The sequence below is a fragment of the Rhinoraja longicauda genome, chromosome 11, assembly GCF_053455715.1.
Source record: "Rhinoraja longicauda isolate Sanriku21f chromosome 11, sRhiLon1.1, whole genome shotgun sequence".
NCBI lineage: Eukaryota > Metazoa > Chordata > Chondrichthyes > Rajiformes > Arhynchobatidae > Rhinoraja > Rhinoraja longicauda.
In genome coordinates, this window is record NC_135963.1 from 49,635,230 (window position 1) to 49,656,291 (window position 21,062).

The 21,062-nt window shown below is 44.9% G+C and overlaps 1 protein-coding gene across 1 annotated transcript in view; it reads right to left on the reverse strand.

Annotated features, from left to right (window-relative positions):
- The window catches only part of lrp8 (low density lipoprotein receptor-related protein 8, apolipoprotein e receptor), a 112,503-nt gene that overhangs the window by 36,779 nt on the left and 54,662 nt on the right, over nt 1-21,062 (reverse strand). Inside the window, exons 4-8 of the mRNA XM_078407650.1 lie at nt 11,924-12,301; nt 9,315-9,437; nt 9,105-9,227; nt 6,203-6,322; nt 5,938-6,063 (exon numbers count right to left, since the gene is read on the reverse strand). Coding sequence (XP_078263776.1) covers nt 5,938-6,063; nt 6,203-6,322; nt 9,105-9,227; nt 9,315-9,437; nt 11,924-12,301 — 870 coding nt within the window. The remainder of the gene's footprint in view (nt 1-5,937; nt 6,064-6,202; nt 6,323-9,104; nt 9,228-9,314; nt 9,438-11,923; nt 12,302-21,062) is intronic.

Consider the following 21,062-nt stretch of genomic DNA (forward strand, 5'->3'; position numbering starts at 1 on the left):
CAGATGCTGGTTTACAAAAAAAAAAAAAAGAATGTTGGAGTAATTCAGAGGGCCAGACAGCTACTCTCGAAGACTTCAGACCAATTGTAGTAGGGGGCGAGAAAGCTGAGAAAAGATCACAGCAGCTCTTCCAGATGAGGCAAAGGTTCACATACTGCTCCAACCTCATCTACTGCATTCAGTGCTGCCGATGTGGCTTCCTTTACGTCAGCGAGACCTAGCTGAGAACAGGCATACCCCGAGGCCTTATCATCCATAGCACAGTCAGAAGTGTGGTGAGTGCAGCACAAATAACAAGATGCTGAACACTATCCAGAACAAAGCAGCCCACTTAATTGGCACCCCATCAACCGCACAAAACATTAGTTTCCTCCCCCAGACATACGATGTGTACTATTTACAAGGAGGACTGCAGCCACACACCCAGGCTACTTCAATAGCACCTTTCAAACTCCTGATCTCGTTTTAGCCATGTTAAAAAATGAACACAAAGTGTTGGAGCAACTCAGCGGGTCAGGCAGCATCTCTGGTACAGTTCTCCGCCTCTCCTCAAGGTATGCCTACTTCTCCTCCTGCCTGATCTGCTGAGTTACTCCAGAACATTGGGTCTTTCTTTGGGTGGCGCCATTGCATTGCGGTAGAGCTATTGCCTCACAGAGGCCTGAACCCAGAGTTCAATCCTGTCTATGGGTGCTGTCTGTATGGAGTTTGTACCTTCCCCCCGTGACCTGCGTGGGTTTTCTCCGAGATCTTTGGTTTCATCCCACAATCGAAAGATGTACAGGTTTGTAGATTAATTGAGCTGGTATAAATGTACAGCATATTGTCCGTAGTGTGTGTAGGGTAGTGTTAGTCTGCGGGGATCACTGGTCAGTGAGGACTCGGTGGGCCGAAGGGCCTGTTTTCCGTTGTATCTCTAAACTAAACTAAACCAGCACCTGCAGTTCCGTGTTTCTCTATTACCTATAGTTTACCATCCTGTACACACAGCAACTTTATTTCCATTTGCTCATCATCATTTTAAATGTTGGAACTGTCTTTCCAAGTGTACTGTGGATCGTACCTTCATCAGTGGTTCAAGACTTTCGTCATCACTACTTCCTCAAGGTCAGTTGAGGACAGGAAATAATTGCCAGTATTGGCAGTGATGTCCAAATTTAAAAAATATATATAAAAAATAAACCCCACTTGCTTCACTAGAATATTATTAAACATAATTTGTTGCTAAACCACAAGAAAGCACCAAGGCAAACAACTAATAACTTGGTCAAAGAAATTGGTAAAAACACATCCAGAGTAATGAAGTTGAGAGGCAGAAGGTTTGAGAAGGGAATTCCAGAGCTTGGTTCTTGGAAGCTTAGAATCGGAGTGTACACATCTTGGAGGATTGTGTGCCGTTACAGAGGTAGGGAAGGAGTAGGTCAGGGAGGAACATGAAAACAAGAATGAATCTTTTGAAAGTTTTGCTTAAGTTGAGGTCAAATTGAGTAGATGAAAACAGCAAGTTCTGTCGTGTTTGGTGTGGGCCTCACAGTGAGGGCGGTCACGGTGACGCAGCGGTAGAGTTGCTGCCTTACAGCGAATGCAGTGCCGGAGACCCGGGTTCCATCCTGACTACGGGTGCTGTCTGTTCGGAGTTTGTACGTTCTCCCCGTGACCTGCGTGGGTTTTCTCAGAGATCTTCGGTTTCCTCCCACACTCCAAAGATGTCCAGGTTTGTAGGTTAATTGGCTTGGTAAAATGTAAAGATTGTGCCTGGTGGGTGTAGGATAGCGTTAATGTGCGGGGATCGCTGGTCGGCGTGGACCGGGTGGGCCAAAGGGCCTGTTTCCATGCTGTATCTCTAAACTAAACTCATGCAACAAACTGGCCTTTCTAATCCAACAAGGATCTGTGAGAATGTTTTATTGTCATCTCCCATGTACTACTCAGCACCAACTCCATCATGGTCTGAATTCCATCCTGATCTTTCTAACTATATTGCCTCCCCATACAGCCTGGCTTGCAAATAGCTCCATCCAAGGATGCAAGAAATTGCAGAGAGATGTGACACTACATCCACACGTCAAGCAGTCTCGGCAAGACCGCTGGCATAATCAAGGACCAGTCTCACCCCGGTCACTCCCTCTTCTCCCCTCTCCCAACAGGTAAGAGGTACAGATGTTTAGAAGACGTATACCTCCAGATTCATGGATAGTTTCTTCCCAGCTGTTATCAGGCAACTGGACGGTCCTCTCATCAGCTAGAGTGCGGTCCTGACCTCCCATTCACCTCATTGGAGACCTTTGAACTATCTTTAATCGGACTTTATCAGAATGTTATACCCTTTATCCTGAATAGGTGCACTGTGGACAGGTTCATTGTATTCATCTTAAACCGGATGGCACACAAACAAAAGCTTTTCACTGTACCTTGGTAGCCATGACAATTTAAAAAAACTAAACTGCCAGCTGTGAAGAATTCAATCAAGGCCACACCATAGAGAGACACAAAATGCTGGAGTATCTCAGCGGGACAGGTAGAGCATCTCTGGAGAGAAGGACTGGGTGATGTTTCGGGTCGAGACGTCACCCATTCTTTCTCTCCAGAGATGCTGCCTGTCCCGTTGAGTTACTCCAGCATTTTGTGTCTATCTTTGGCTTAAACCAGCATCTGCAGTTCCTTCATACACATAAGTTCACACCATAGCCTGGCTTCTCATTTGTCCTTGCTTGAACGTTGTCTAGGTTTCACTACATGTACTGATTCATTGCTGAGGAACTGCACAAAAGAAAATGAACAGTGGGACTGTTTACTGATGAATGCATGCAAATCCGATTTCAATTTCCTGGCGTAGCCTGTACTCTTCACTCCCCTTGCAGCATCTTGACTGTAGAGCCCTTGGCCAATGGACCGATAGTCTGGAATTCACTGTTTAATATCCTTCATTTCTTCAAAAAAGCTCAGCAAAGCCACCTCTTTGATCACATCTTTGTGGAGATGAGGAACGCAGAGCCAGATCTATCTTATTTGTTTGCTTGGGCCACTGGACTTTGCATGGGCTTTGCAACCTTGTGTGCTAGGTTAAAGCACATGCTTGAGGCTCTCGCTTTCTCTCTCTCACTCACCTGCTTGAGGCTACGTAATCACAAAAATGCTGAACTTGCTAAAGCTAGTAGTAATCAGTAGCCCAAACCGCAGAATGTTCCAGCTCGTCTTCAGAGGAGAAAAACACAATGTATAAGAACAAAAAACAGTAAACAAACGCCGGCTAAGCCTTGAATAATAGTATGTTAGGGCCTTATAAGGGAAAACTGACTTTGTTCCAATACTCGGCCTTCTAAGGGAAAACTGACTTTGTTCCTATATTGATTGGTTGTAATAACTGTAAATTTTGCGGTTTTTGGGAATAAAGTGGGCTCAATTCTAGGGGCTGGTGAGATACGTTTCCACTGGCCCCGGAGTCCGCAACTCTGTGTGTGCTTTTAGAAACCTGTCTACGAGATCTCTAATAAACTACGGATAAGTGACGTCTGTGCCGACTCTGATTATTATCAACCAACTGACCGGGAACGCGAACTCGACATCTTTAATCCGTGCCCTTGACTGAGGTTTCGTCACCAAATGGCACACACTCATTTTATTTTGATAAGTGATGCAAAATAATTTGTCAAGTTTATAAAGTCTTGAATCTCCCCATGCAAAATAAAAATTGCTGGTGGGAATAGGTGGAAGGGAAGACTTTTATTGTGGTGCAGAAAAACCCCACAAATTGAAATTTGATGATTTGATCTCTCACTCCTGGAATAGATGTTCAACATACAAATTGGCAGTCAAAGCATTCAAATTTGGAAATCCAAGTGGATACAAATGTACAGCGCTGTAGAACACTGGGTGATAATTCTCATCAACAATGAGAATCAACATTCTTGGTAAGTACTGCCACCTTCTGCTTTGGAGCTAAGCTGCATTCCCTGATGCCACTGCGAGTCAATGCGGCAGGGAGGACATAAACATTGGTCTTAATACCTCCTGGGAATGGATATGATTGAATATTTCACCCGTCTGGTCCGGTGACTGGACTTTTGTAAGTAAGAATGATTTTAACCAAGTTAAAAGGTCTCCCAAGAAGGGTCTCGCCCCGAAACGTCCCTCTCCAGAGATGCTGCCTGTCCCGCCGAGTTACTCCAGCTTTTTGTGTCTATCTTCGGTTTAATCCAGCATCTGCAGTTTCATCTTACATGTTTTATAATTAACTATCTTTCCCTTACAACCATGTTCGGGAGAGGTGTGGAGACACAAACGACTGCAGATGCTAGAACCGAGAGCAAAAAAAAAACGGTTGAAAGAACACAGTGGGTCAGGCAGCATCAGTGGAGGCAAAGGGATGGGTGATGATTTGCCACTGATCAGGGCTAGAAGTGTAGATGGTAGCCAGTATACTGATGTGAGAGGAAGGAGAGAGGCAGAGGTTAGCAGGTGATAAGTGGAACCAGGTGAGGGGTGCAGGGGAATAATGGGTAGATGACGTCAGGAGGAAGAGGTGTGAGCGATGAGAGAGAGAGGTTGCTAGGTGATCTGTGGAAGCAGGGAGGGAGGGATAATGGGGAGACAGTAGATGGAAACAGGTAGGGGAGGGTAACGAGTCTTCAATGTTCAAACTTCAATGTTCAAAACTATTGTATGGCGAAGAAAAAAACTGCAGATGCTGGTTAAAATCGAAGGTAGACACAAAATGCTGGAGTATCTCAGCAGGTCTGGCAGCATCTCGGGAGAGAAGGAATGGGTGACGTTTCGGGCTTGACCCGAAACATCACCCATTCCTTCTCTCCAGAGATGCTGCCTGACCCACTGAGCTCCTCCAGCATTTTGTGCCTACCTACCATTGTATGGCACATCATATCAACACCCCACGCTGACCCATCTGCCCTTGGCCTTCGCCACCATCAGGCCAAACATATACTAGAATCAGAATCCTCATATTCTGCATGGGTAACCTATAACCCTGTGGTATGATCACTGAATTTTATGATTTCAGTTCAATAACTTCCCCATAGACCCAAAATGCTGGAGTAACTCAGCAGGTCAGGCAGCATCTCTGGAGAGAAGGAATGGGTGATGTTGGGTCAAGACCCTTCTTCAGGCAATGATTTCCCCTGTGTTCTTTCCCACTCCCATGTTCTCTCTCACTCGGTTCACCTTTTCTGGTGTCTCTATTCCCCCCCCCCCCCCCACCCCCCAGTTACCCTGTCCCGCCTGGTTATAGTTGCCCCACATATCCATCCACCTGGGTTTCTGCTCTCTTTTTCCAATGTTCTCCTTCTCCTCAACATGGTTCCATCGGCCATTATTGCTTCCGTATCTGCGTCCACCTACCGCCCAGTCCCACCCGGTTCAGATGAGCCTCAATCCGCCTCTCCATTTCCAACTACCAGCCTCTGTCTCAACACAGATGTCTCCACCCACCTGTCATCCATCCCCTTGGGTTCCACAGACCACTTACCAGCCCCTGTGTCAACCCTCACTCTTTAGTTTGTTCTGGAGCAGCTTACTGGGAGAGGTTACTGTGATGGCAGTTTCTTCCATGCTTTGAACTAGATTTTGTCTTCTCTGTGAATTGACTCTTTGCTGAACAGATGATTATTTTTGTGAGTCATAGCTCTACCGCCACCTCACTGGCTGATGCAGTGGGGTCAGTAATTACTTTGTATGAGGTTTCAGCTCGTGCTATTCAGCACGGGGACAGTCCTTGCTGATCCGTATGCAAACAAAATGTATTAAACTGTAACTGCTACACAATGACAACAAAGAAACCATTGACCAACCTGGACCTTCATGTCAGCATCCAGGAGAATGAAATGAGGAATGGTACTTTTGCCCATCCAGGATGTACATGGATTACTAATAGACGTTTACCCACCTCATTTCATAGAGAAAAGATGAAACAAACTGCCTTACCTACTGCTTTGCAACTCTCAGTCATTGGATCCATCTCATAACCTTGGAAGCAGGTGCATTTGTACCCTCCTTTAATGTTAGTGCAAATCTGGCTGCAACGGTCTAGATCTTCACATTCATTTATATCTGAAAGAAACATTTCAACCAGTCAATAAATCGGCCGTGTTCTGTCCAACAGTGCTGATTACTGAAACCCGTGTTTCAATTCAGGCAGCTCTTTGTTTAAAAATGAATGAGGGAAGAAGCTGCCTCGCATTTTAATTACCTCCACATGTCTTTGAGTCGAGCAGTGTGTATCCGGCTGGGCATTCGCATTCATAGCCAACCTTCCAGTCTCTACATATGTGGGAGCAGCCACCATTGTTGGTCAGGCACTCGTTCAGACCTGGCACCAACACAAGAAACAACACTTGGACCGGATCAACTGCAAAGCATTCGCGAGAAACTGCTTTCGTGTTTATAGAATGCAGCAGTTTGAGTGACGCACATACACTCAAGGTGCCAGCAAGGGAGCAACAGTGAACTTTCAAAGGATGTGCAGCAATAGTTTTCAAATCGTTATTTGTGGATCCCAAAATCAACCAAGGGGGTGGGGTGGGGAGGGTGTGGGGGCGAGAATTTTCAAGAGAGTTCTTCTTTTAAAATTCATTATAAATTGAGAATACCCGGGTTAGTTTCAGGTACTGGCCTGATTACGACGTTATTTACGGGAAAATTATTAAATCAATACAAGAGTCACCTCCACACAGCGACACAGTGACAGAGTTGCTGTTTTACAGCGCCAGAGATCCGGGTTCCATCCTGACAACGGGTGCTGTCTGTGTTCACCCCATGACCGAGTGGAATTTCTCTGGGGGCTATGGTTTCCTTGCACATTGAAAAGATGTTCACCTTATTAGGTTAAAACTGAGGTGAGAAGAAACTTTTTCACTCAGAGAGTTGTGAATTTGTGGAATTCTCTGCCACAGAAGGCAGTGGAGGCCAATTCACTGGATGAATTTAAAAGAGAGTTAGATAGAGCTCTAGGGGCTAGTGGAATCAAGGGATATGGGGAGAAGGCAGGCACGGGTTACTGATTGAGGAATGATCAGCCATGATCACAATGAATGGCGGTGCTGGCTCGAAGGGCCAAATGGCCTCCTCCTGCACCTATTTTCTATGTTTCTATGTTAATTGGCTTCTGCAAATCCTCCCTACTGTGTGGGATAGAACTAGTGTAAGGGTGATCGCTGGTTGGTGCGGACTCAGTTATCTGAAGGGCACACTGTATCTCTAAAGTAAACTAAACCACACAGAATGACAACACAACAAAAATATCCCAAGGCAGTCCATGAGTGTTTTCATACATATGGCAGTGAGCTCCAAGATGATAGTAGGAGATAACCAAATGCTGAAGGAAATGGCTAGATTTTAAGGACTATCTGAAAAGAAGAAAAAAGATAGTGATGGAAAGGCAGTGGAAATCCCAGACTTTAGGCCGCAGCAGATGAAAACACAGCTATCATTAGTGGATTCATGATTGAACAGTGGCCAGAATTATGGGATCTCACTCTCTTTCTGAGTTACCTTTAACCCAGAAGATTTCTGAGTTAAAGGGTTGGAAGGGGTCAAAGTTGGAAAGGGTGAGACCATGGAAGGATTTGAAGACAAAGGCAACAATTGTAAAATGGATGTGTTATTTAACCAGGAGACAGTTTAGGGAAATATAGGAATGTTCATTAAACATTCTCCAGACTGAAGAAGGGTCTCGACCCGAAACATCACCCATTTCTTCTCTCCTGAGGGGCTGCCTGACCCGCTGAGTTACTGCAGCATTTTGTGATACCTTCGATAAGGCAGGAGTCTAATCATCTGACACCATGGATGGTTATACCCTGGTTCCTCCCTTCAAGGAGCACAGCCTCGCAGTGCTTGCCCCAGTAACTATGTAAATATTGGCGGCTGCAGATTGTCGGACTGAGGGACGGAAAGACTCCTCTGATTGCTACAATTGATCCATAGGAAATGTAATTTGTTTGCTTTGCACATTTCCTGGTGGCATCGACAAAAACATGACTGAATAACTGGGAAAGTTTCAATTGAAGGGCATTCTCTGCCCTGCCCTGGCATGACACTGAGATGTAATGCTGGAGACTGTGCAGCAGAAATATCATTCTAATCAGTCTTTCTTATATCCGATCCGCTGCTACACATTGCAGTGCCAGCCATTCTTGGGTAGAAATCTCACTTCAAAGTCATAAGGTTGTGTTTGAGTTCTATTTCTTAGATTGGAGAGCAACAATCAAGTTTTTAAATGCAGTGTCAGTCCTATCAATTGGAAAATAAGTGCAAAGTTCTCCTCATTATCTTGTCTAACATTTAATCTATCTACAATTTCCAACTGAATATCCCAGGGCTGTGTGCCTTATTCCTTATACCTTATATTATATCAAAGACCATACTTCCAAGGTAGTTCAGTAGCTGTAGTGTAGGAAATAAAAATTGCTTATGCTGGTAAAATCGAAGGTAGACACAAAATGCTGGAGTAACTCAGCGGGACAGGCAGCATCTCGGGAGAGAAGAATGGGTAACATTTCGGGTCGAGACCCTCCTTCAGACTGTCAGTAGCTGCAGTTCTGAGCTCATAAAGGACACTATTTTATATTTTCACAAAGCAAACACAGAGTCATGCTCCTCATTTCAAGTAGCACAGGGGGGAGGGGGGGAAGAAACAAATGCAGAATGATCAAGAAACCATCAAAGCCATCTACATTTCAAACTGATTCCATCCTCCTGAAATATTCCACATTCTGATCGACATGCTTTTTTGCAAAACACTAAGGAGATTATGTATGAGATGTAATGAATATCGAAATCGCCATGTGGATGGGCGAGGAGATGGACATCAGTTTGCAGGTCGATCCAGACGTCCAAGGAAGGTGATGGCTGTAGGCATGCAGCAGCCTGGGGCTCGCCTGGACCGGGCACCGCTCATGAGATCTAGACCACTGACTGGACTTTCAAAATGGCACCAAAACATGACACCTCTTGCATGTGGGCTCAGTGGACTATTTCTGTGCACTTTGCTTGGGTATGGCAATACACTACTGGATTGTTTGTAAGAATATATTTTCACTGTACATTTGCACGTGACAATAAAGCATCACTGAACCATTGATCCACCTTACCACATTCTTTTAGTGGTTCGTCTGACCAGTCTTTGCAGTCCTTGTGAGAGTCACATACTTTCTTTGTGTCAATGCACTCTCCACTCCCACACAGGAACTTCAAACGGCCTTCACAGGGGGTCACTGTTTGACACCAAGAACAACAATGTTAGATCTGACGAGACACCAACAACTTGCTTGCGGGCACCGGGCCCGGTGATCAGCACTAACCATTTCTGCAGTCCAGCTCGTCCATGTGGTCCGGACAGTCAAGCACTTGGTTACACTGTTTGGATCCATGAATGCAGGTCCCATCATTGCACTGGAACTCATCAGGCTGGCAGGTCACCATCGCTTTAAGAGAAAAGGCAAGAGTTTATTTTTATATTTCTCAATTTTCAAATACCTCCTAGTTTTAAGGAGAAAGTTTCTGAAACATCAAGAAAATCTTGATATTTAAAATGACAACCTCCAGCATTAAACTCAATACAAGAGTTAAACTAGAAGAGGGTCAGGAATGTGAAAGATATTAGAGATGGCATCTTACGAGGACAGATGAGGGCATCTGTCATAGACAGATATAACTATCATAATCATAGAGTGATACAGTTTGGAAACAGGCCCTTCATCCCAATTTGCCCACACCAGCCAACATATCCCAGCTATACTAGTCCCACCTGCCCGCATTTGGTTCATATCCCTCCAGACCTGTCCTATCCATGTACCTGTCCAACTGCTTCTTAAATGTTGGGATTTAATTACCTCAACTACCTCCTCTGGCAGCTTGTTCCATACACCCACCACCCTTTGTGTGAAAAAGTTATCCCTCAGATTCCTATTAAATCTTTTCCCCCTCACCTTAAACCCATGTCCTCTGGTCCTCGATTTACCTACTCTGGGCAAGAGACTGTGCAACTACCCGATCTATTCCTCTCATGATCTTATACATGATCTTATCCTTTTATCTTATTTCCATTCACAGCCTCAAAACATCCCAGAGATTGAGAAATGCCAGTCTGCAAAACCAAAAGTCAAACTCATGTTCCCCATGAAAAATGTAAGGTTCAAAGATTAGCTAGCTGTCACCAGTGTTAAATTACTGATCATGGCTCTCGATATTCATAAATGCCAGCTAAGTTATCAGGTTAAATAACCGAATAGGTTTCAGGAGTTAAATGGTCTTCTCTTTCCACTGCCATGAAGGAGCGTGGGGTTGCAAGGTGAAAAATCTGGATCTCCCAGCTTTGTTCAACAGCTTCATTTACTCTTGAGAGATAATTGTTGGCAGTTTCTATTAAAAACAGTTGATGCATGGACTTACCATTCGTTTCACCAAAAGGATTTTTTTTAAATCAAGCCCATGGAGAATGTTAGAATTAATGCACAAGCAAATTCAGCCTGAAACTCCGGACACCAAAGGCCCTCATTTATATGCGTGCCAGATACTTAATTAAAACTAGACGTTCTGCATCATAGCGACGCTGGACCTGATCAGGAATATACTGCTGATCCCTTCATCGCTCCCCAACTTTACTTTATCTTCCGTAAATACCAATGAATCTAAAACTCTGCTGCCTGTATTCTGAATTGCAGTAGTCTCATTTACTCATCAGCCCAATGGTCACCGATTTTAAAAACTCCATTAGCTCACACTCTCCTTTTCCTTGAATTCCCACCAAACTTCAAGTTCCCTACGCTCCTCCAATGCTGGCTCTTGTAGATCCCAAATCTGATCAATGCCGGCCATGCCTTCAGCTGCCTGTCCCTTTAACTCTGGAACTCCTTGCCCATTTTTCCTACCGTCTTTCAACTCCTCTAAAACACTCCGTAAAATCTATCTCTGACCAAGCTTTTATTTTGCACTCCCAATATATTCTTATGTAGATTGGCATCAGATTCCACTGGCCAATGCTCTGCAGTGTGTTTCCTGCCAATACACATCCACACCAGATGGATGGATGGGCTAGTTCAGGGCACCCAGCACCTGGGGGTGGGGGGAAATTTTAAAGAACCCATTTGCTTCACGGTACAACACGTTTTAATTGTAATCGTCAGACTATTCTGCCAGATGCCCTGTCTGTTCCAAAGCCCTTGGCATTCAGCAGTGAGAATGAGATGCCCAGCAGGTGCAGTATCTCTGGGGAAATGTTCCCTCCCCCATTAACAACAAACAACCACACAACTGGATCACTCTGCCAATTTAATGGAAGTCAATTAGCTCAGTACAGACTGGGGTAAAACATACCAGGCATTCTCACACCCCCTTCACCATCTATCTTTCACTTGTCAGGCTTTGTCCTGCTCCTCCTCTCTTCCAGCTCCCCCCCCCCCCCACCACTACCATAATCAGCCTGAAGAAGGAAACTGAACCGAGACATCACCGATCCACGTTCTCCATAGAAGCTGCCCGACCCGACCAGCTGAGTTACTCCAGCACTCTGTATTTCTTTGCATTCCAGCATTTGCAGTTACTTGTTTCTATCTGGTGATTTTCTTGTCTGTATAAACCTGCTGTGCGTGAATCCACAGAATAACAAAAAGAATGAACTAACCATCACACCACACCTATCCATGGTCTCCTGGGGACGCTGCCTGACCCACTGCGTTACTCCAGTATCTTATGTCTTTTCTTGCTAAATCTATACACTGCGCCCATACATTGTAAATGGCCCAATTGTAATCATGTATTGTCTTCCCGCTGACTGGATAGCAAGCAGCATCGGTACACGTGACAAGAAACTGAACTGATCTAATCTGGCATCTGCGGTTGCTTGTTTCTACACTATATGCCCCCACATGAAGCACAGTACAATCCACTGAGCTGCGAAGAGGAAACTTACGACAGCCAATCTCGTCCGATTTGTCCTTGCAGTCGATGCTGCCGTCACATTTCCAGTTGAAGTGGACGCACTCGCCGTTGGTGCACCGGAACTCGCTGGCTGAGCAGGAGTCTGTGGGCTTCTGCGTGGCCGGCCGTCCGCAGCTCTCCGCTCCCTCGTCCGAGCCTCCGGGACAGTCGGGATCACCGTCACAGGCCCACAGCTCCGGGATACACGTGGAGCTGTTGCACTGGAACTCGTGGGGCCCGCATGTGGGCGGGGAGCAGTCTCGCTCCTCCGTGCCATCGCCACAGTCGTCGTCCCCGTCGCACACAAACATCACCGCAATGCACTTGTCGTTGTCACAGAGGAATTCGTTGGCCGCGCAGGTCTTCCTATCTGCGGGGGGGGGGGGGGGGGGGGGGGAAGAGTCACTTTCAGCAAGTAAATTGATGAAACCTTGGGTGCAATTAATACAAATCACTCCCCTCTTCGCACTAAAACCTTATTTCAAATGTCTCGTTACCTCGTCCGAATACACGGACTGATACCGGATAATGTGCTCAGGGGTTGCTTGCAAGGCTAAATAAACAGAGAGTTGGCAGGTTATTCAACAGATGGTATCTCACCGCTGACCATAATCCTTGCCCTCCCTTGGGGTCAGCATGTGCACTTTCCAGCAGGTGTAACTGGGTACTAACCAGAAGGGCCTACCTACCTCCCTCCCCTGGAGTGGTCAAATTTAATTATGGTGCCCAGCTGTAGTCCCCCCACCCCCCCCTCTAACATCACTGCACACGAGTACCTGCATCTCAATCCAGTTTCCTGGTGTTCAGCCTACTCTGCTTAGGTCTGTGAGGTAATCCATAATGTCAAAGACAGAAATTATATGGGAACTTTAAAATGGCACAACATGTTCGCAGGGAAGTCAATTCGCCAAAGCTAATTAATTTTACAAATCACTTTGTTTCACGGGATCATTCAAAAGTGAAGTCTGGCATCATCCTCCCGTCTGGTGGTTTCAGAATGCACTAGCTTCCGCCTGTGATCACTGCCATCCTGCTATTGCTCAAGAAACCGGGTCTCCAAGGAAAGCAGTGGCAGCGGTACAGACTGCAGCAAACTGGTCATCCATCTGTTCATCCTTGGACAGTCAGCAAGTGTTCAGATATCAAGAGAAACCTCCACAAAGACCAGAGATATTATTTTCAGCAATTGCCACTGAACAATAAATATTTGCTCCTTCTCTGGTCTCCAGGAAAGCAACCCCAGGGCTGGGATGTTGTGAACACAGGAGTCCCCTGCATGCCGGCATCTTGTTTGGCAAAGGCACCCCCAGCCAAAGTTCATCCCATCAACAGATATCAAAGGTGGACACAAAAAGCTGGAGTAACTCAGCGGGTCAGGCAGCATCTCTGGAGAGAAGGAATGGGTGACGTTTCGAGTCGAGACCCAACTACATCAATGTATTTTCACTTTCCAGGTGGGCTCACTGAAGGTGATCGGACGGAGCAGGAATCCTGGCTTTGAGTGCGCTCCCCGCCATATACCCACTGAACCGCAGCGGTCGTTTGCCGGGATGGTTCTCTACTAAAGCCCCCTCGGATGGAACGTAGAAACTTGAGATGCGTGTGGGTCAGAACCGCACGGGTGGTAGTTCCATTCACTCCTCCGAATCTTCAGGGAAACTTGATGGCAAGGCAGAGCCAGAGCCATCAGCAAATTCACTGAAGCAAGTTTCCACATCCACCATCTCTGTTAGGTGTGCAGTACCCTTCAGGAGTTCGAAAGCAATTAATATGTAAACGAGAATCAATCTTCATGAACTATTTCAAAATGTAAACCACAAGCAGTAATTGGTTTTGAAATTAAAAAAGCACAGCTGCATGAATGAGCACCTCTGTTTGAGGAGAGCTGGCGACCAGCTCACAGCAGGAGGTTGCTCAACATGGTTTGTATACTAACACGGCCATGAGATATCCTTGCATCCATCAGCCGTGTGCAAGACAATGGACTTTGTTAACCGGTCAGTATCCCCAAGCAACAGTCATCTGTAGCTAAGATCTACCACACCGCTGCGAAAGAGATCAAGGATGGTTCCTCGCTTGTTATTTGTCATTCCACACATCAGATATAGTCATGGACATATTTATTAATAATTGGGGTATTTGTGTAGCCAAGAAGTCCACTGTGTAACACTAATGTGTAGAAAGGAACTGTGGACGCTGGTTTAAATCATAGACACAAAAAGATGGAGTAACTCAGCGGGTCAGACAGCATCTCAGGAGAAAAGAATAGGTGACGTTTCAGGTCAAGACTCTTTTTCAAATTGAGAGTCAGAGGAAAGGGAAATGAGAGATAGAGACGGTGATACGGAGAGATATAGAACAAATGAATTAAAAATATGCAAAGAAGTAATGATGATAAAGGAAATGGTCCATTGTTAGCGTGCCAGAGGAAAGGGAAATGAGAAATGTAGACGGTGATACAGAGAGATATAGAACAAATGAATGAAAGATATGCAAAAAAGTAATGATGAATGGTCCATTGTTAGCTGTGGGTTAGGTGATAACCAGCTATACAGACAATGAAACAGCGAAACTAGTACAACGACTAGGGTGGGGGAGGGACGGAGAGAGAGGGGATGCAAGGGCTACGTGAAGTTAGAGAAATCAATATTCAAACCGCTGGGTTGTAAGCTGCCCAAGCAAAATATGAGGTGCTGTTCCTCCAATTTGTGTTTGGCCTCACTCTGAACACTAATTGAGTGTCTGGGGTCCCTGTCCTCAGAAGCTCTACACCATTCATGCAGACTTCTTTATGGCAACAAAGATGTTTGATGGTCTTGCCAGTTAAGATGTGCTCTGTTTGTAAATATGTAGTTTGATGGAGTCATTTGTCTGCACCCAAAATATTGAGGTAAACCAGGCATTGTAGCTAAAGTTATTGTAACTACTGAAATTGCCTTCGTTTGTAAAGAGTATAAACCCTTGATACACTTTGAGTTCCAAGATTCTACAGAGGGATTCTCTCAAGAGAAAGTCTTCTATCAAATCTCCTTCCAAATCTCTGTTTGACCTGAACAAAGACATTTTAGATCTACAGAGAAAAAACAAACAGCTGGAGAAACTCGGGAGGGAAATGGACAGACAAAGTTTTGTGTCAAGACCCTTCTTCAGACTGGTGCATCCCAACTTGAAAGGTCATCTGTCCATTTCCCTCCACAGGTGCTGCTTGACCCGCAGAGTTCCTCCTGTAGTCGGTGTTTTCCTCAAGAGTCCAACGTCTACAGTTTCGGAATGGCTAGATGCAGGAAAAATGTCCCCGATGTTGGGGGAGTCCAGAACCAGGGTTCACAGTTTAAGAATAAGGGGTAGGCCATTTAGGACTGACACGAGGAAAAACTTTTTCACCCAGAGAGTTGTGAATCTGTGGAATTCTCTATGTAACAGAAGGCAGTGGAGGTCAATTCTCTGGATGTTTTCAAGAGAGAGTTAGATTTAGCTCTTAGGGATAACAGAATCAAGGGATATGGGGAGAAAGCAGCAAAGTCAGGGGTACTGATTTTGGATGATCAGCCATGATCATATTGAATGGAAGTGCTGGCTCGAAGGGCTGAATGGCCTTCTCCTGCACCTATTTTCTATGTTTCTATGTAACATCTACAATCTGTTGTCTTTGTTTCCCTCTTACATCTGCAGCTCTCGACTGCATGTGGCCCATTCAAAGTCACATTTGGGGGCTTGTCCAGCATGAGGTGAAGGCTAGAGCAGGAGCCGTATTTCACCTGAAGGTCGTTCTCACACTCACCATCTCCACAATACAACTCGTCAGCTCCATTTCCACAGTCCTTCTGACCATCACACTGCCACGTAATTGGGATACATCTGTTTCTGGAGCAGTCAAATGTGTCCGGTGGGCACGTGATTTTATCTGCACCACACGGGAAAGAAAAGAATCAGAGTGCATTTGCTCCATGAGTGAGGAGTTTCAATCAGGCTTCGTTTGGGTCTACTGAACGAACAAAACCAGAGGGGCTTATATCAGCCCCAATCAACTGTCCAGTCCTTTACACAGCATAACATCCCGCAATGTGCAGGTAGTGAACGAAAGGCCAGGATCTCTAGTCTAGGAAGCAAGCAGGGCTGGACCAGAACAGAAGACCCGGTAAATATAGAAGCCAGTGAGTGGAAAGGCCAAGCTTTGGATTAAACGTCTTAAAATTCAAAGGAGAAAAGAAGGAAAAAGATCAAAGAAGAAAAGTGGCAAAGCGAGCTTTCAGCTTTGAGATCCCAAGAAAGAACAAATCAGAGAAGTGAACCTTGATTTTGGCAAAGATAAGGGTAAGAACGAGCATTTTCTTCCCTTTTTTGTTGCAGATGATTAAAAGACAGACAGGTGAATGGTAACATCAGTTTGCAATTATTCCATCAAGTTGGAAGAATCCATTGTATAAGCTTTCTATTAACCTTATTCCGAAACTGTTCTTTAAAATGCTTCGATTTCTCACTAGCAAAGGGCCAGTTTAACGAGCACTTTACCAGAGACCAGGTGATGAGACATCCATTTAATAATGTGGATTTAAAGGTAGTTTAAACAACAGATGATTGCAATAAGCCCTAAATGCCACAGGCACTTTTCAAAAACTTCTGTGGATACCCACTGTGAACTTGACTGAGTGTATCCAGCCATTAGTTTTAAACAACGACCTACATTGCTGATGAAGGGGGATATCACACGCAACACCACAAATGTATGCTGGAAGCGATGGATACTGTACAGATATGTGGCGTGAGAAGCACTGGAAGAACTCGGTCAGATCCCGACTCAAGAATCCCTTTCCTGTTTTTCATACAGCCAACAAAGGGAAAATGAAACATGCAGGTGGGAAACTGTAAATCAACTCGCTCTCATTACTGGGCTTGGTTATTTTATTCATGAAGCTATTCACTGGGAAACACACACAAGCTGCCTGATTTTTGGTTCACTGCATTCGGCACATTTATGACTGCAACACATTATCAATGAACATTTAATTGCTGTTATGTTTCCAAATCAGTTTAGGACTTCTTTGTTCATAGAGGGGGAACATTTACTGTGTCAACAGTCAGACAATGTAAACTCCCCCCTGTCCCCACTCTTCATGGGCAGGTGCTGGTTCATATGATTGGCTTAAACTGGCCACCCTCACAATAAATCTGCTGGGAGACAACGAGAATCATCATGAAACGCAGAAAAAGGCAACTTCCCTGGGGCTATCAATTCATGGCCCTTCTGTTGTTTGAGCAGATTCCAAAGGTCTAGTTGGCACGAGTTGCTGTGCCTCTTTCTGATGCCAACATCATACTAATACAATGCACTGCCATTAGACAGCTCAGGCTGAAGGTTATTTCAGGCCAGCACAATAGCCACAGTTGATAGAGCTACTGTCTCACAGTACCAGAGACCCTGGTTCGATCCTAAGCTCGGGCACTGTGTCTGTATGGGCTTTGCACATTCTCCGTGCGACCGCGTGGGTTTTCTCCAGGTGCTCCGGTTTCCTCTCACGTCCCAAAGACGTGCGGGTTCGACGGTTATTTGGCCGGTGTAAATTAGCCTCCAATGTGCAAGGAGTGGATGAGAAAGCGGGATAAGATGGAACAAATGTGAACAGGTCTGCATGGAGGAGGTGGGACCAAAGGGTCTGTTTCCATGCAGTGGCGCCAAAAATGATAACGGGATCAAATGCAATTCTGAAGATCACCAAGTCCACTATTCAGCATTATGTTCGAGTCTAATCTATCAAGTTGCACGAGCCTTATCAAAACTGGCACATGAAAAGCAATGCTGGAGTAAATTGGTAGCTGCTGTGAGGGAAAAATTTAAGGCGGAGGAGTTAGACAAGAAGAGAAGCCTGGATGGGTTTAATTACAACATCCTCACCCCCTGCCCTTGTTTGCATCACGAGGCACCTCTATCCTGAAATGTTGTGGCAACACTTGTCAAGTCAATTTTATTTGTATAGCACATTTTAAAACAATCAACGTTGACCAAAGTGCTGTACATCAGATCAGGTATTAAGAACGAACATATAATGGCACACAAGCATAACAGCACATACATAAACAATTCGCAGCGCCCCCTCAGAGGGCCTCAAACGCTAGGGAGTAGAAATAGGTTTTGAGCCTGGACTTAAAGGAGTCGATGGAGGGGGCAGTTCTGATGGTGAGAGGGATGCTGTTCCACAGTCTAGGAGCTGCAACCGCAAATAGTGCAACACTATTTAGATATTACTCTGCAGGGAGAGGGGAGTGTGCCATTCCTAGAGTAATTCAATTAAATAGCCAACCCCAAAAGAGTCTGACACACACAGGAAGTTAAATAACCTCAAACAACTCATGGTATCACTAGGGCTACCAGCCTGTTACTTGCATCATTACAGAGCTTTTCCACTGAAAATCAAACTCGGATGGAGAATGGTAACGATCAGGATTTGTCACCTCCAACCTCAACATGAAACTGAAGTCAGATCCCTTCGCCAGGTGATATGGACTCAAATATTTTAGACAGTATAATGTTGAAACAGATTCAGTACTTTATATCCTGTACCTTGTGTTCCTTTCCCATCCCATCAGTCCTCCAAGGTTCTCTCTCCCAGTAGAAAGGAACTGCAGATGCTGGTTTATACCGTAGACACATAGTGCTGGAGGAACTCAAAACGGATGCATGACGTTTCTGGTTGGGACCCTTCTCCCTCCCTCTGTTCACCTTTTCCATTCCACCTACCCTCCCCCCCCCCCCCCCCCTTACTTCGACTCATTATTCTCTCCAACCTGGTTCCATCTGCCCAGCGCGCGCACGCACGCACGCACGCACGCACGCACACACATCATCCTGGGTCTCTTCTCCCATGTCTGTGACCAGTGATGTGCCGCAAGGATTGATGCTTTTTGTAATATATATTAACGACATGAATTTGAATATAGTATGTATAATTAATAAGTTTGTGGATAACATGAAAATTGGTGACATTGTGGAGTGCAAGGAAGGTTATAGACAATAGACAATAGGTGCAGGAGGAGGCCATTCGGCCCTTCGAGCCAGCACCGCCATTCAATGTGATCATGGCTGATCATTCTCAATCAGTACCCCAAGGATATAGGATATAGGATTCAAGGAAATAGATCAGTGGGCAAGTTGGGTAGAGTGTTGGGAGAAGGAATCTAATCCCACCAAGTACAAGGTGATGCATTTTGAAAGGTCAATTAGAGGGAAGACGTGCGGTAAACGACAGAGCACTTATGAATATTGATGAATAGGGAGACCGAGGGATCCATCACAGTTCCCCGAGAGTGGCAGCACAGGGTGGTGAATAAGGCAAATGATCAGGGTCTCGACCCGAAACGTCACCCATTCCTTCGCTCCAGAGATGCTGCCTGACCCACTGAGTTACTCCAGCATTTTGTGTCTACCTTCAAGGCAAATGATATGCTTGCTTTCATAGGTCAAGGCTTGGAATGCAAGAGGGAACATGATGTTGTATCTTTACAATAAAATTCTTACTTAGTACAGCTCTGTAGGCACACTAGACGCAAACAAATACACAATAAATTATCATGTCTTCCAAGCAAACTAGACCATGATATTGCTCTATGCACTTTGTTGACTTCAGAAAGAGAAAGCGAAAGACCATGCACCATTCCACAGGACAGGACAGCTGTGGAGACAATCAACAGCTTCAAGTTCTTGGGTGTACACATTTCTGATGATCATCTCTGATGATCTATCCTGGGCCCAGCACACTGATGCAATCACAAAGAAATATTGGCAGCACAATTATGAGATTGACCAAGTAAGGTTATGTGCATGCAAGAAGGCAAGACCTAAGTTATGTTATATAATGATATGTTAGCGCCTGAAGAAACTGTAATTTGGAAAGTTCTCAGCTCTTACTGGAGGAGTGGTTGAAGACTAATATGGAGACCAAGTAACAGAGGCATCAAGGCGAGTTATGTGACTGGGGAATTGAAAAAGCCTGTGTGACTGACCTGATCTTCAGCTTTGCTATTGACAAGGAGAGATTGAGAGTTTCAAGTGGACGCAAATAAACTACCTCTTATGGAAAGCGTGCAAACATGGCAACAACCAACATTATCTCGGCTGTTACAATCAACTCAAAGTCAAAATTCACAGGAAAATGGCCACTATAACACACTTGTGAGTGCACGTGGTGTCCATAGAACGCAAGTCTGAACATTCAGAAGATGAGAGGAGAGGAAAAACTGGTAAGATTGCTTTCCTAACCTCGCTGACAGGTAACATATTATGTATCCTGGAATAAACATAATGTTCGAAATATTCAGCAAGATAAATAGGAAAAAAGCTGATAACATTTCGGGTCTACAATCTTATTCCAAGATTACACATTTACCAATTATGCTGGAAATCTGAAAATGCGTCCTAAATTTACTAGAAATCCCAAAGTCTTTTGTTCTTTTATTTGAAGCTAAAGTACTAAACTAGTATGTTGGAATATGCCTAGACAAAGTAAAAACTAAGCATAAAATTCAATTTAATGGCAATCCTCGTAGGTTTTCAATCCTCTGAACATTCCCAGTTTAAAAATTGTTTCATCATTGATGGTGCCAAGCCTCGAGCTCCAGAATCCTAAAAATGTCTGCCTCTCTACCTCACATTTGCCTCGAAGGTGCTGGTTACAATATTGGCCATCTACCGTGACATTTCCTTTGGTAGCTTGTCACTTTTTATCTGCTAATATTGCTGTCCAATAACGTGGGGCCTTAAAAGCTTCTTGCTGTGGTTATCATCCATTCACATTCGATGTAAAGGCTTCCTCAGTTCAGTCATGTCCCTTGCAAATATTTCAAACGAGTCTCTGGCAACAAGCAGCACTCCTAAGGAGGGTTAAATCACTGTCTGTTTCAATAGAACAAACCAACAGGCAGCTGCTGTACATGTGACAGGATGCCAACTTTCTGCACTGTAATAGACACTTTTGTTTCCCCAATCTTTCTTGCTAAAATGCCACAGCCCACTAATAGTCTTCCCACAATAGCAATAGAGCTAATCTTCAGAACTAACGGGAAATTGTTCAACGTACGGCAACTGTACTCCAAATTAAGGTGACCAAAACCTAGGTAGTTGAACTGCGGTACATTGG